Source organism: Lepus europaeus, chromosome 23 (assembly GCF_033115175.1).
Source record: "Lepus europaeus isolate LE1 chromosome 23, mLepTim1.pri, whole genome shotgun sequence".
Lineage (NCBI taxonomy): Eukaryota > Metazoa > Chordata > Mammalia > Lagomorpha > Leporidae > Lepus > Lepus europaeus.
Genome location: NC_084849.1, coordinates 26082164 through 26095066, shown reverse-complemented (window position 1 = coordinate 26095066; position 12903 = coordinate 26082164). Strand labels below are relative to the sequence as shown.

Sequence of the window (12903 nt, the reverse complement as noted above, 5' to 3'; positions counted from 1 at the left end):
ACCCACTGCAGCTGCTGTAAGGATTAAATGAGTTAACATTTAAAAGCATTCTTAAGAGTGTAGTGCAGATATTAAGTGTTTAACAGCGGTTAGCTATCAATGTTATGAGTTTCTCAGATTAACACAAATTAGACTTATATCACTTATCTCAATTAAGGATATTCATAGCATTTTAGGAAAACAAACCCCAAACACATGCCCTTTGAGGTAGTCATCTACCCACCTGACACTCGTGTAAGTGACTTCAAAGAAGGCTCTGCTTTCAGAGTCCAAGGCCTCCCTGGGTGGCCCCGGGCACTCACCTGCATGGGGGACACAGCTGCTGCTGGAGGGGTTTTCATAGGGCTGGGACTCAGAGGCGTTCGAGGAATTGCAGCTGCTGCAGGGTTTGGTACTATTAAAAAAAAAAAAGTAAAGCAAATAATCAACACAGCCTGGTGCAGTGGAGGCTTTCTTGCCTGGTCGCCACCTAAGGATTTCCCCAGAGTAACCAATGTTCTCGATTCCCCTGGAAACTGTCTTGGCTAGGCTCTAACCTCCACTGAATACTCACCGCACACAGGTGCTCTCCTCCCACCAGGTGAACGGCTTGCTCCCCCAGATTAGCTGTGCTTGTCTCCAATCCTGCTTACTCTGGTCATTTCACTTTCACTTTTTAATTAGCATCATGTGCCCTGGCCCAGCGCTATGGCGCAACCGTGTTAAACTGCCACTTGCAATGCCTGTATGCAATATGGGTGCAGGTACAGGTCCAGGCTGCTCCACTTCTGATCCAGCTCCCTGCTAATGTGCCTGGGAAAACAGCAGCAGATGGCCTAAGCGCTTGTACCCCTGCCAACCACGTGAGAGAACCGGATAAAACTCCTGGCTTCAGCCTAGCCCAGCCCTAGCCATTGTGATCGCCTGGGTCATGAAGCAGTGGAGGAAACACCTCCGTCTCTCCCTCTAACTCTGCTTTTCAAATACAAAAACAAATCTTCAAAAAATAAATAAATAATTAGCATTATGTACTTAAAGTGCTCCAGGTGCCGGTGCTGTGGCACAGCAGGTTAATGCCCTGGCCTGTGCTGCCAGCATCCCATGTGGATGCCGGTTCTAGTCCTGACTGCTCCTCTTCTGATCCAGCTCTCTGCTATGGCCTGGGAAAGCAGTGGAAAATGGCCCAAGTCCTGGGGTTCCTGTACCATGTGGGAGACATGCAAGAGGCTCCGGGCTCTTAGCTTCGGATCAGTGCGTCTCCGGCCATTGCGGCCAACTGCAGAGTGAACCAGCGGATGGAATACCTCTCTCCCTCTCTGCCTCTCCTCTCTCTAACTCTTTCAAATAAAAACAAATAAATCTTTAAAAAAAGTTTTTTTAAAATAAAGTGCTCCACAAACCAATGAGATCCACATACCAAAACAAGAGGATCATGGTGGACAATCAGTAACTGTGGATTAAAGAAGTCCCTACTCGCCTTTCCTCACGCCCTCCTGCAAAGTTCATCTCCCCCACACATATTTTTTGCTTTGCATTCACTGCATATCAGTCTCCCTCTCTGAACTGTTCAAAAGCAGTTAATTTTTAAAAATTCACTCATTTGTTATTAGCCTACATTAAAATAGTTATTCAAGGGGCCCGTGCTGTGGTGTAGAGGGTAAAGTCACCACCTGTGACATTGGCATTCCATATAGGTGCTGGTTTGAGTCCTAGCTGCTCCACTTCCGATCCAGCTCCCTGCTAATGCGCCTGGGAAAGCAGCAGTAGATGGCCCAAGTACTTGGACCCCTGCACCCACACTAGAGACCTGGATGCAGCTCCTGGCCCTGAGCTTCAGCTTGGCCCAGCCCCAGCTGATGCAGCCATTTGGGGAGTAAATCAGCAGATGGCAGATTTCTCTTTCTCTCTGTATCTCTGCTTTTCAAATAAATAAATAACAAATCTTAAAATAAAAATTCCAACCAAGTATGATATGATATTCTACTGTAGTAATGAGTCATTGTTTTATTATTTTATTATTTTTTAAAAGATTGCTTATTTGAAAGTCAGAGTTACACAGAAAGAGAAGGAGAGGCAGGGAGAGGCAGAGAGAGAGAGAGAGAGAGAGAGGGAGAGGGAGAGAGAGAGACAGAGAGAGGTCTTCCATCAGCTGGTTCACTCCCCCAATTGGCCGCAAAGGACGGAGCTGCACCAACAGGAGCCAGGAGCCAGGAGCTTCATCCCAGGTGGGTGCAGGGGCCTAAGGACTTGGACCATGTTTTACTGCTTTTCCAGGCCATAGCAGAGAGCTGGATTGGAAGTGGAGCAGCCGGGACTTAAACCAGAGCCCAAATGGGATGATGGCACTGAAGGCAGTGGCTTTACCCACCACAGCACCAGCCCCTTATTAATGAGTCTAATTTTCAAAATCCTTTTAATGCACATTTAAGCAATTTCTAAGTTTTCCACCATTTCAAACAATGCTGTATTGAAAAGTCTCCTTTAAGTAATTTCTACTTTTTTTAAAACACTGCTATATTGAAAACTCTGTGTGTATCTTTATATACTTGTGCCAACATTATGTGTAAGAACTTTGGGGTGCATGAATATGGTACTTTAAATAGAAAGAAATGCCTAACTGCCCTCCAGAATGTCTACACAAACAGTGTGTGTGACTGTACATGTGACATTCACTCGTGATTTAAGTCAAAGAAAACTGATTTGTGTAACATGACAAAATATAAACTCGAATAGCCTATCATGAAGTTTGAAGAATTTCTAGATGAAAATTTAAACTGTAGAACATGTTACAAGTAGTCGGTTTAAACAACAACAACTGTGTCCCCTTCCCTTTCTTGGAGTCAGGAGGTAGAGACAGATGGAACGAGGCAGTCCTGTGATGGCAGAGAGGATGAGGAGCTCTACGACGTTTCAAAACACTATGCGCCTGGTGGCTGGACTGTGGCGCACAAGGGACAGTGACTCAGCTGCCATGACAGGCAGCCAAGCCTCACACTCTACGCATCTGGGGATCTGAACTTCATCTCAACTATAATAGAGCAAGTAGAGGACTTTAGGCACAAAAAGATGTTTCTATCCTGAAATGAAACACGAAGTTCCTGAAATTAGTAACTAATGGTGGCTTGAACTAAGGATTGTGCCACTCGAGATGGAAGGAAGTAGATGGCAAAGACATACGTGCTTACGGTGGATCAGCAGGACTTGCTGATGATGGGCTGGATGTGGGAGTGAGGAAGAAGGATTTAAGGAAGATTCCTAAATTTCTGGCTTAACTGGGTAGAAAGGCATTACCACTTATACCTGGAGAAAACCAGAAGTCCTGGGGAACCAGAAGCTGGTTTCGGACACGATGTCCAGGAGGCCCCTGCGTGTTGAGTGCCACGCACACATCTGTACAAACAGGACTGAGAAGTTCAGAGGAGGGGATGGACTAGAGGTGATCCAAATACTTAAAGACATGGGAGTACATGTGCACAGGATTAAGTCTCAAGTCTGGGCCCAACACTTCTGAACCCGCAGAGACTCATCTCCTTTTTAAAATCACCTCCTACCAACTTAAATGTACCATAGGAAGGCTGATGAGAGGAAGAGAGTGAGATTGCAAAGCTCGACCAGAGAACACGCAGTTGGTAACCAAACACGACCACAGGCCCTCAGCACGATGGTAAAGAATTACCTTGAGGGCCGGCGCCGTGGCTCAGTAGGCTAATCCTCCGCCTTGCGGCACCAGCACACCGGGTTCTAGTCCTGGTCGGGGCACCGATCCTGTCCCGGTTGCCCCTCTTCCAGGCCAGCTCTCTGCTGTGGCCAGGGAGTGCAGTGGAGGATGGCCCAAGTCCTTGGGCCCTGCACCCCATGGGAGACCAGGATAAGCACCTGACTCCTGCCATCGGATCAGTGTGGTGCGCCAGCCGCAGCGCGCCTACCGCGGCGGCCATTGGAGGGTGAATCAACGGCAAAGGAAGACCTTTCTCTCTGTCTCTCTCTACTGTCCACTCTGCCTGTCAAAAATTAAAAAAAAAAAAAAAAAAAAAAAAGAATTACCTTGAGATGCACTGTCGAAGGACTTGATGAGGGTTTTCACTGTAGGGGTTGGCTCTGAGGAAGTAGAGGACCTTCTACTCAGCCCCATTCCCTGCCGCAGGGCTGCCAGATCTCTCTCCACAGCATTCATATAGTTGTACACCCGGCCTCGCTCCTCCTCTTGCCTGAAAACAACATCAAGGTTGGCACGTTTGACCATATGGATAAGAAAATATACATTTCCCACTCCCAATTGAAAAACATTAAAAGGTATATCTTTCTAAAACATTGTATCAGGGGCCGGCACTGTGGCATAGTGGGCAAAGCTATGGCCTGGAGTGTAGGCATCCCATATGGGTGCCAGTTCAAGTCCTGGCTGCTCCATTTCCGATCCAGCTCTCTGCTGTGGCTTGGGAAAGCAGTAGAAGATGGCCCAAGTCCTTGGACCCCTGCACTCATGTGGGAGACCCGGAATAAGCTCCTGGCTCCTGGCTCCAGATGGGTACAGCTCCAGCTGTTGTAGCCATCTTGGAAGTGAACCAGTGGATGGAAGAACCCTCTCTCTCTCTGTTTCTGCCTCTCTGTAGTTCTGCCTTTCAAATAAAATAAATAAATCTTTTTTTTTTAAAAATTGTATCAGTTGGGGCAAGTATTTGGCCTAGTGGTTAGGATGCCTATATCTGACATGAGTGCCTGAGTTTGATTCCCAACTAAAGATCCTGACTCCAGCTTCCTGCTGATGCAGACCCTGGGAGGAAGTGGTGATGGCTCAAGTCATTGGGTCCTGGACACCTATGTGGGAGATCTAGAATAGATTCCCAGCATATGGGCACCAGTGTGATCCCGGCTGCTCCACTTCTGATCCAGCTGCCTGCCAATGGCCTGGGAAAGCAACAGAGAATGGCCCAAGTGCTTGGGCTCCTGCATCCACATGGGAGACCTGGAAGAAGTTCCTGGCTCCTGGCTTTGGACAGTTCCAGCTCTGGCTGCTGCAGCCATTTGGGGAGTGAACCAGCAGACGGAAGATCTCTCTGTCTCTTCCTCTCTCTCTGCCTTTCAAATAAATAAATAGTAAATCCAGGACTTAGTAATGAAACATTCCAGAACAAACATATTAGTAAGAAGAGTAAGCAGAGCTTTAAATTTTTAAATATCTCCTTAACATCTGGCTTCCAAAACAGATTCTCATCTCTTCTGAATTCAATCCATTGAAATATGAAAATGGCAGGTCTCTTAAGGATGTGTAGACAGAAAAGGGAAAAATATTTTAACAGCCTTAGGTAACTGTGGCTGTTCTCTGAAAATACATGAAAATGCAACAAGTAGTAGTTACCTAAAAGTTGCACTGTGTGGGGCCAGCACTGCGGCATAGTGGATTAAGCATCCACCTGTAGTACCCGCATCCCACGTGGGTGCTGGCTGCTCCATTTCCAATCCAGCTCTCTGCTGATGGTCTGAGAAAGCAGAAGAGGATGGCCCAAGTGCTTGGGCCCCTGCACCCATGTGGAAAACCTGGAGCAACCTCCTGGCTCCTGGCATTGGACCAGCCCAGCTCCAGCCATTGCTGCTATTTGGGGAGTGAACCAGAGAGTGGAAGACGTCTGTCCCTCCCTCTCTCTGTCTTTAACTCTGCCTCTCAAATAAATAACTCCTTAAAAAAAAAAAAAAAAAACTTTAAAAAAAGTTGCACTGTGGAATCTGAAACCACGTAAACAAACTTTTCCTATTCTGCTCATTAAAATCCACTGCTCTACCTTGTACCTTGAATGGATCTTTCATCCATACACGACCATGTAAGACCCCCATGGGTCATAGGAAAATACTGGGTCACTGAGTTACACAGATTTTCCAAATGCCTGTCATTATATAATATATATTTTTAAATCACATGTGTTAAAGTCACCAATGATCTCATCGGACAACTCTTTCAACATGGGAAGCTGCCAAGCCTGCAACTGCAGATACGAATTTTCCAAAATCCTACTGTTCACTGGGAAGTCCAGTTTTACCAATGCACAAACATTGTAACCTGTTCTCCAGGAAGTGACACTCTCTCTTCATCATTCTCAAGAGGCATCCACCAAATACCAAAGTCTGAACATGCAGCTGTCTGCCAGTTACTGCCAGGGGAAATGGTGGCTCACACAGGGCGTTCCTCAAGCCAAGCCCATGTGGAGGTACGCAGCAGACGCAGCTCTTCCCACCTTGTCACATACAGCATTGGCAGACACATCCCGGACTGAGACTCAGCACAACTAATAATTTACTGCTTCATCAAGGACATCTTGAAGCAAAACCCACACTGCTTTTCAAATGCAAATGTGTGGCAGTGAAGACTGTCAATGACTAGATGTGCAACGTGGTGCCACCAAGCCTCGATTCTTCAGCAATTTATGTCTGTCTTCCACTCTCAGGGCCTGAGTCAGCATAGTGAGACAAGCAAACATGTCAGTACTGTGGACACAGTCTGACAACCTCAGGAGGCTGCAGACCTCAAGAAGCACAGTGCCACAAGACGCTATCACCTCCAGGGGAAACTTCTTTTAAACAGGTCTCAAAGGCTGAGGAGCTTCCCGGATCCAATGGAATGTTCCCTTTCAAGTATTCAGGGGACCGGTGTTGTGGTAAAGCAGGTTAATTCCCAGCCTGCTGCACCAGCATCCCATATGGGTGCCTGTTGGAGTCCCATTGTTCCACTTTCAATCCAGCTCCCTGCTAATGCACCTGGGAAAGCAGAGGGGGATGGCCCAAGTTCTTGGAGCCCTGAACCCACGTGGCAGAAACAGAAGAAGCTCCTGGCTCCTGGCTTTGGCCTGGCCCAGTCCCAGTCATTGAGGCCATTTGGGAAGTAAACCAGCAGATGCAAGATCTCTCTCTGCCTCTCGTTCTCTAACTCTACCTTTCAAGGGGTGGGGGGGTGGGGGGGGGAGCAGGCTTTCAGGAGCAGCTTCATGGTTAAAACACCCATGTCTCACATCAGAGTGATGTGAGCGGGGGGAAAATGCTAACATGCAGATTCATGTGGCATAAGATAAAATAAGTGAAAATTCCTCAGGCGATGGAAACTCCCTTTGCATTCTTCTTTTTCTTTTGTTTCTTGCTTTTTTTTTTTTTTTTTTTTGTATTTCCATTTTTTCCTTGGGTTTCCAAAAATACTACCTGAATACTTTGGTTATTGTCCTGAGCATTTTGTAGGCATTATCTTATTAAATCCTTGCAGGAACGCTGTAAAGCAAGTGGTACAGTCTCCATGCTCAATGTGGAATAACTGAGGCTTGTGAAGTTCAGGTTGCTCACCCAGATCACACAGCTGGTAAGAGGCAGTGCTAGACAGGAGCAAGTCGGTCTGCCTCCAGAGGCCACATTCTTAATCACAAGGCCACCATCTAAAGAAAAGTAGCAGGACTGGATGGTGGGGACAGAGGAAAGGAGAGATCACAACATTCCCTGTCCAGGGTCCACATCGGCTCCCTCAAGATTGTCCATCATTAGCATGACCAGTGACTTTGAAAGATCAGTAACAGAGTGTGCTACTTTACAGGTGTCACAAAAGGAGGCCCAGAAAAGCTGAGTAACTTCCACTAGATCCAAATTCAGTAGGGTCAGACCCTACATCTTGGGGCCAGCGTTGCAGCAAAGCAGGTTAAGCCACCGCCTGTGACACCAACATCCCATACAGAGTGCCAATTTGAATTCTGGCTGCTTCACTTTGGATCCAGCTCCCTGCTAATGCATGGGGCAAAGCAGCAGGAGATGACCCAAGTGCTTGGGCTCCTGTCACCCACATGAAAGACCTGGATGGAGTTGTAGGCTCCTGGCCATTGCAGCCATTTGGGGGAATGAACCAGTGCATGGAAGGCCTCTCTCTCTGTGTCACTCTGCCTTTCAAATAAATAAAATAAATCTTAAAAACAAAAAAAAAAAAGAAAGAAAAAAAAAACACCACCCACATTCTTTCCACAACACCACGTCACACAGTCTGGACCTAAGTGTCCTCTACCGCAGCAGAAGCACACAGCGAGCTCCTCGGAACATACTTGCGTGACTTGATTTCCTCCAGCTCTTTCGTGAGTTTCTCATTTTTCTCTTGAGCCTCGTGGAGCCGGCGCTTCAGATCACCAATCTCTTCCTGGGCTTCGGATTTAATGTCATTGGCAATGACCACTGCAGTCTGGAGGTCAGCCTGAAACTGCCGCCATTCCGCAGATTCTTCCTATATCAAAAACAAAACAAAAACATTTTATTTCCAAAAGACAGCAATAAAAATTTATTTCAAAGCAATAAAATTCACTTATGATTAGATTGCAATAATGTCCTATATGCCCAAAAGGATGACTGATTTTTTTTAATCCCAGAGAATTACTATTAGCTATTTATAACAGGCAAAGCACCTATTGTGAGTGAACCTGTCAACAAGGGAAAGATTTCCTAGTAGACCTGCCTACTGAGGCATCCAGAAACACTCAGAGCACCCAATAAATGTCACTGAGAATAATGTAAAGCCTCTCCCCTCACACAAGTTTCAAAGTAATCTTATAAAAATAAACATCATCCAAAATTTACAGAGCTGTCACTCTGAAAAGCTCAGGAAGGTATATAAATGGTATGTGAACCATACAGTGAAAAACTATAAATATCCTGACATCAAAAACTAAAGGGAAAAAAAATCAAAAGTAAAGGAAAAGGAAGAGGAAGCCAGAATAAAAACACGAAACTCAATATAGACATACAAAGCTATACAAAGAGTAAGAACTGCACGGTCTGCTGCTTCCCACAGCCATGGAGGATGCGGGTGTGGCTGGGGGGAGACGTCTCCCCTGCGCCTCCCCTCCACCAGGGCCACAGCTGGGCCACGCCTGGGCCCAGCACTCTCTCACCCACAGAGTGATTTTCTCACATCACGGAAGCAGCCAGAGTAACTTCTGCAGGACCAGAACTGTGAGATTAGCCTTCTCCCCCTCACCTCTGCATCATGGTGGCACTGCTGTTGGCAAGCTGATCAAACCCATAGGAAAACAGCTTAGTTTTGGATATTTTATAATCAAAAGACAATAAACTTTCCAAAATACAACACTTGTCTCCTGAATCCATCATCCTAAAATTACTGACCATAAATTATTTGTACATTCTTCTACCTAAAGCCTAGCTCCAGTCCTGGTTTGAAAGCACAGTATTTGCTTTCAGCACCAAATCCAATGGGGTCAGCACTGTCTTTGTATCCACAGCTTAGGGCTAACCACACATGCTCGATGACAACACTTCAAATTGCAGAAAACCATGTGTACTGATGAGATACGCAAAGACGCATCCTACCCGGAGTCTCCTGTGCAGTGTCTTGATTTCTCTTTCCATATCATGTTTTTGGTCCTGGAGCTTTTTAACCGTATCTGAAAAGACCAAGAGAGGTGGTACTTAAGTATGACATTCCAAAAAAGTTATCCTGCCCAAAAGAATTCTTAAATTTTAATACAAAACTTCATTTTTATTATTTTTTTAGTTATAATTTTTTATTTGAAAGAGTTACAGAGAGTTCTTCCATCTGTTGGTTCACATCCCACATGGCTGTAATGGTGGGGCTGGGCCAGGCCAAACCCAGGAGCCTGGAACTCCATCTGGGTCTCCTGAGTGGGTGGCGGGAGCCCAAGTACTTGGGTCATCTTCCGCTGTTTTCCCAGGTGCATTAGTAGGGAGCTAAATTGGAAGTAGAGCAGCCAGGACTCAAATCAGCACTTATATGGGATGCCAGTATCACAGCTGGCGGCTTAACCTGCTGTGCCACAAGGCCAGCCTCAGTACAAAACTTTAAAAGAAGAAAGGTCAGGGGCCTGGGAAAGCTGCAGAAGATGGCCCAAGTACCTGGGTTCCTGCCTGCCACGAGGGAGACTCAGATAAGAGTTTCAGACTTCTGTCCTGTTGCAGTCATTTCTGGAGTGAACAAGAGATGGAAGACTGAGCTCGCTCTCCCTCTCTTTTTCTCTCCGTTAACTCTGCCTTTCAAATAAGTAAAGTAAATTTTTAAAAAAGACTGCTCAACCAATATTACTTTCTAAGAAAAAGATCAAGTTTACAAAAATCAATTACTGGATTGCTTCCTTCCTCATTTAATTCTGAAGCAAAAAAAAAAATTTAATAAAATCCTTTGTTAGAAACACACATATTATTGGCTCATAACCAATCAAACCAACACTGACTGCTAATAAAATGTGAGCTTTTAATCGTAAGGGTTATTAATCTAAACTACTTATGCAAGTATAATTTACTTTATGTACTGGAATAAGTTTCAGAGAAGTGGTGCATCAGTAAAATTAATTATATAATGCCCAAGGGAGCTGATACTTAAATTAATTCTACAGGGGTGGGCATCATGGCACAGCAGGTTAAGCTGCCGTTTAGGACCCCAGAACCCACATCACAGTGTGCTGGTTCGAGTCCCAGCTACTCCATGCTTTTGATCCACCTTCCTGCCAATGCACCCAGGAATAGTGGAGGATGGTCCACATACTTGGGTGCCTGCCACCCATATAGGAGAGCTAGATGGAGTTCCTGGCTCCTGGCTTCAGCCTGGCCTAGTTTCAGTTGATTTTTTTTTTTTTTTTTTTACAGGCAGAGTGGACAGTGAGAGAGAGAGAGAGACAGAGAGAAAGGTCTTCCTTTCGCCGTTGGTTCACCCTCCAATGGCCGCCGTAGCTGGCACGCTGCGGCCGGCGCACCACGCCGATCCAAAGGCAGGCGCCAGGTGCTTCTCCTGTTCTCCCATGCGGGTGCAGGGCCCAAGCACTTGGGCCATCCTCCACCGCACTCCCGGGCCATAGCAGAGAGCTGGCCTGGAAGAGGGGCAACCGGGACAGAATCCGGTGCCCTGACCGGGACTAGAACCCAGTGTGCCAATGCCACAAGGCGGGGGATTAGCCTGTTGAGCCACGGCACCGGCCGATGTGGGTATTTAAAGAGTGAACCAGGCCGGCACCGCAGCTCACTTGGCTAGGCCTCCGCCTGCAGCGCTGGCACCCAGGGTTCTAGTCCCGGTCGGGGCGCCGGATTCTGTCCCAGTTGCTCCTCTTCCAGTCTAGCTTTCTGCTGTGGCCTGGGAGTGCAGAGGAGGATGTCCCAAATGCTTGGGCCCTGCACCCGCATGGGAGACCAGGAGGAAGCACCTGGTTCCTGGCTTCGGATTGGCGCAATGCGCCAGCCGCAGCGCACCGGCCATGGCGGCCATTTCGGGGGTGAACCAACAGAAAAAGGAAGACCTTTCTCTCTGTCTAACTCTGCCTGTCAAAAAAAAAAAAAGAGTGAACAGCACACAAAGGGTATCTCTCTGATTCTTCCTCTCTCCGTCTTTCAAATAAATAAGTCTTTATTTTTCAAATAAATCAATTTTATGGACTTTTTAAATAAAATAATATATATACGATAAGTCAATTGCTTCTCAAATTATTTTTGCACAATATGAATTTTTAGAACAATTTTAATCACCCTGTAAACTTTAAAAAAAAATCTCATGAACACCAGCAATATGAAAAGAACCGTTCTAGACACAGACAGAGTGGTGATACAAAGATAAAGCCCAGCACAGGCCAGTCTCCTTGGAACCCGAAACAGAAAAAAGAAGTCACAGGGGCCAGTGTTGGGGCATAGCAGATAAAGCTGCTGCTTTTGACACTGGCTTCCCATATATGTGCCAGTTGGACTTCCTATCCTGCTCCCTGCTAACGTACCTGGGTAAGTGTCGGAGAATGGCCCAAGTGTTTGAGGCCCTGCACTTACGTGGGAGATCCATTAGAAGCTCTTAGCTCCCGGCTTTGGCCTGCCCAGCCTGGCCGTTGTGGACATTTGGGGAGTGAACCAGTGGATAGACGATCTCTCTGTCTCTCCCCTCTTTCTACATAACTCTGCCCTTCAGATAAATAAAACATTTTTTTTAAGATTTATTTTATTTGAAAGAGTTACAGAGAGGTAGAGACAGAGAGAAAGAGGTCTTCCATCTACTGGTTCACTCCCCAAATGGCCGTAATTGGAGCTGAGCTGATCCGAAGTCAGAAGCCAGGAGCTTCATCTAGGTCTCCCACGTGGGTGCATGGATCCAAGGACTTGGGCCATCTGCTGCTGCTTTCCCAGGCACATTCACAGAGAGCTGGATCGAAGTAGAGCAGCCGAGACTCAAACTAGCGCCCACATGAAATGCCGGCACTATAGACCAGGGCTTTAACCTGTTGTGCCACAGCGCTGGCTCCTAAAACAAATCATTTTAAAAAAGGGGGAGAGGGGGCCGGTGCTGTGGCATATCGGGTAGAGCCACCTCCTGTAGTGTCAGCAGCCCATATGGGCACCGGTTTAAGTCCCAGCAGCTCCACTTCCGATCTAGCTCTCTGCTGTGGTCTGGGAAAGCAGTAGAAGATGGCTCATCCATGTGGGAGACCCAGAAGAAGCTCCTGGCTCCTGGCTTCAGATGGGTACAGCTCCAGCCATTGTCGTCATCTGGTGAGTGAACCAGCAGATAGAAGACCTCTCTCTCTCTCTCTGCCTCTCTGTAACTCTGCCTTCCAAATAAATAAATAAATCTTAAAAAAAAAAAAAGAAAGAAGGAAAGAAAGGGAAGTCACGTTCTATTTGGAGGTTCTGCTCTAAAATCCATGTGATATAGTGTGTGTTGTGAGGTAAGAGATTAAGCCTCTGCTTGGAGGGCCATATCTCACATCTCTGGTTCAAGTCTTGGCTACTCCCTGCTTTCTTTCTTTTTTTTTTTTTTTTAATATAAAATAAATCTTTTTTTTAAAATACTTATTTTATTTATTTGAAAGAGTTACAGAAAGAGGTACAGATAGAGAGAAATGTCTTCCATCTGCTGGTTCACTCCCCAGATGGCTGCAACAGCCAGAGCTGCGCCGATCCGAAGCCAGGAGC

At 46.4% G+C, this 12903-nt stretch overlaps 1 protein-coding gene across 1 annotated transcript in view; it reads right to left on the bottom strand.

Moving 5' to 3' along the window:
• SPECC1L (sperm antigen with calponin homology and coiled-coil domains 1 like) overlaps positions 1-12903 on the bottom strand; it is a 142241-nt gene that overhangs the window by 70233 nt on the left and 59105 nt on the right. The window contains exons 6-9 of the mRNA XM_062182105.1: positions 9316-9389; positions 8040-8215; positions 4024-4187; positions 303-394 (exon numbers count right to left, since the gene is read on the bottom strand). Of these exons, the coding sequence (XP_062038089.1) occupies positions 303-394; positions 4024-4187; positions 8040-8215; positions 9316-9389 (506 nt within the window). The remainder of the gene's footprint in view (positions 1-302; positions 395-4023; positions 4188-8039; positions 8216-9315; positions 9390-12903) is intronic.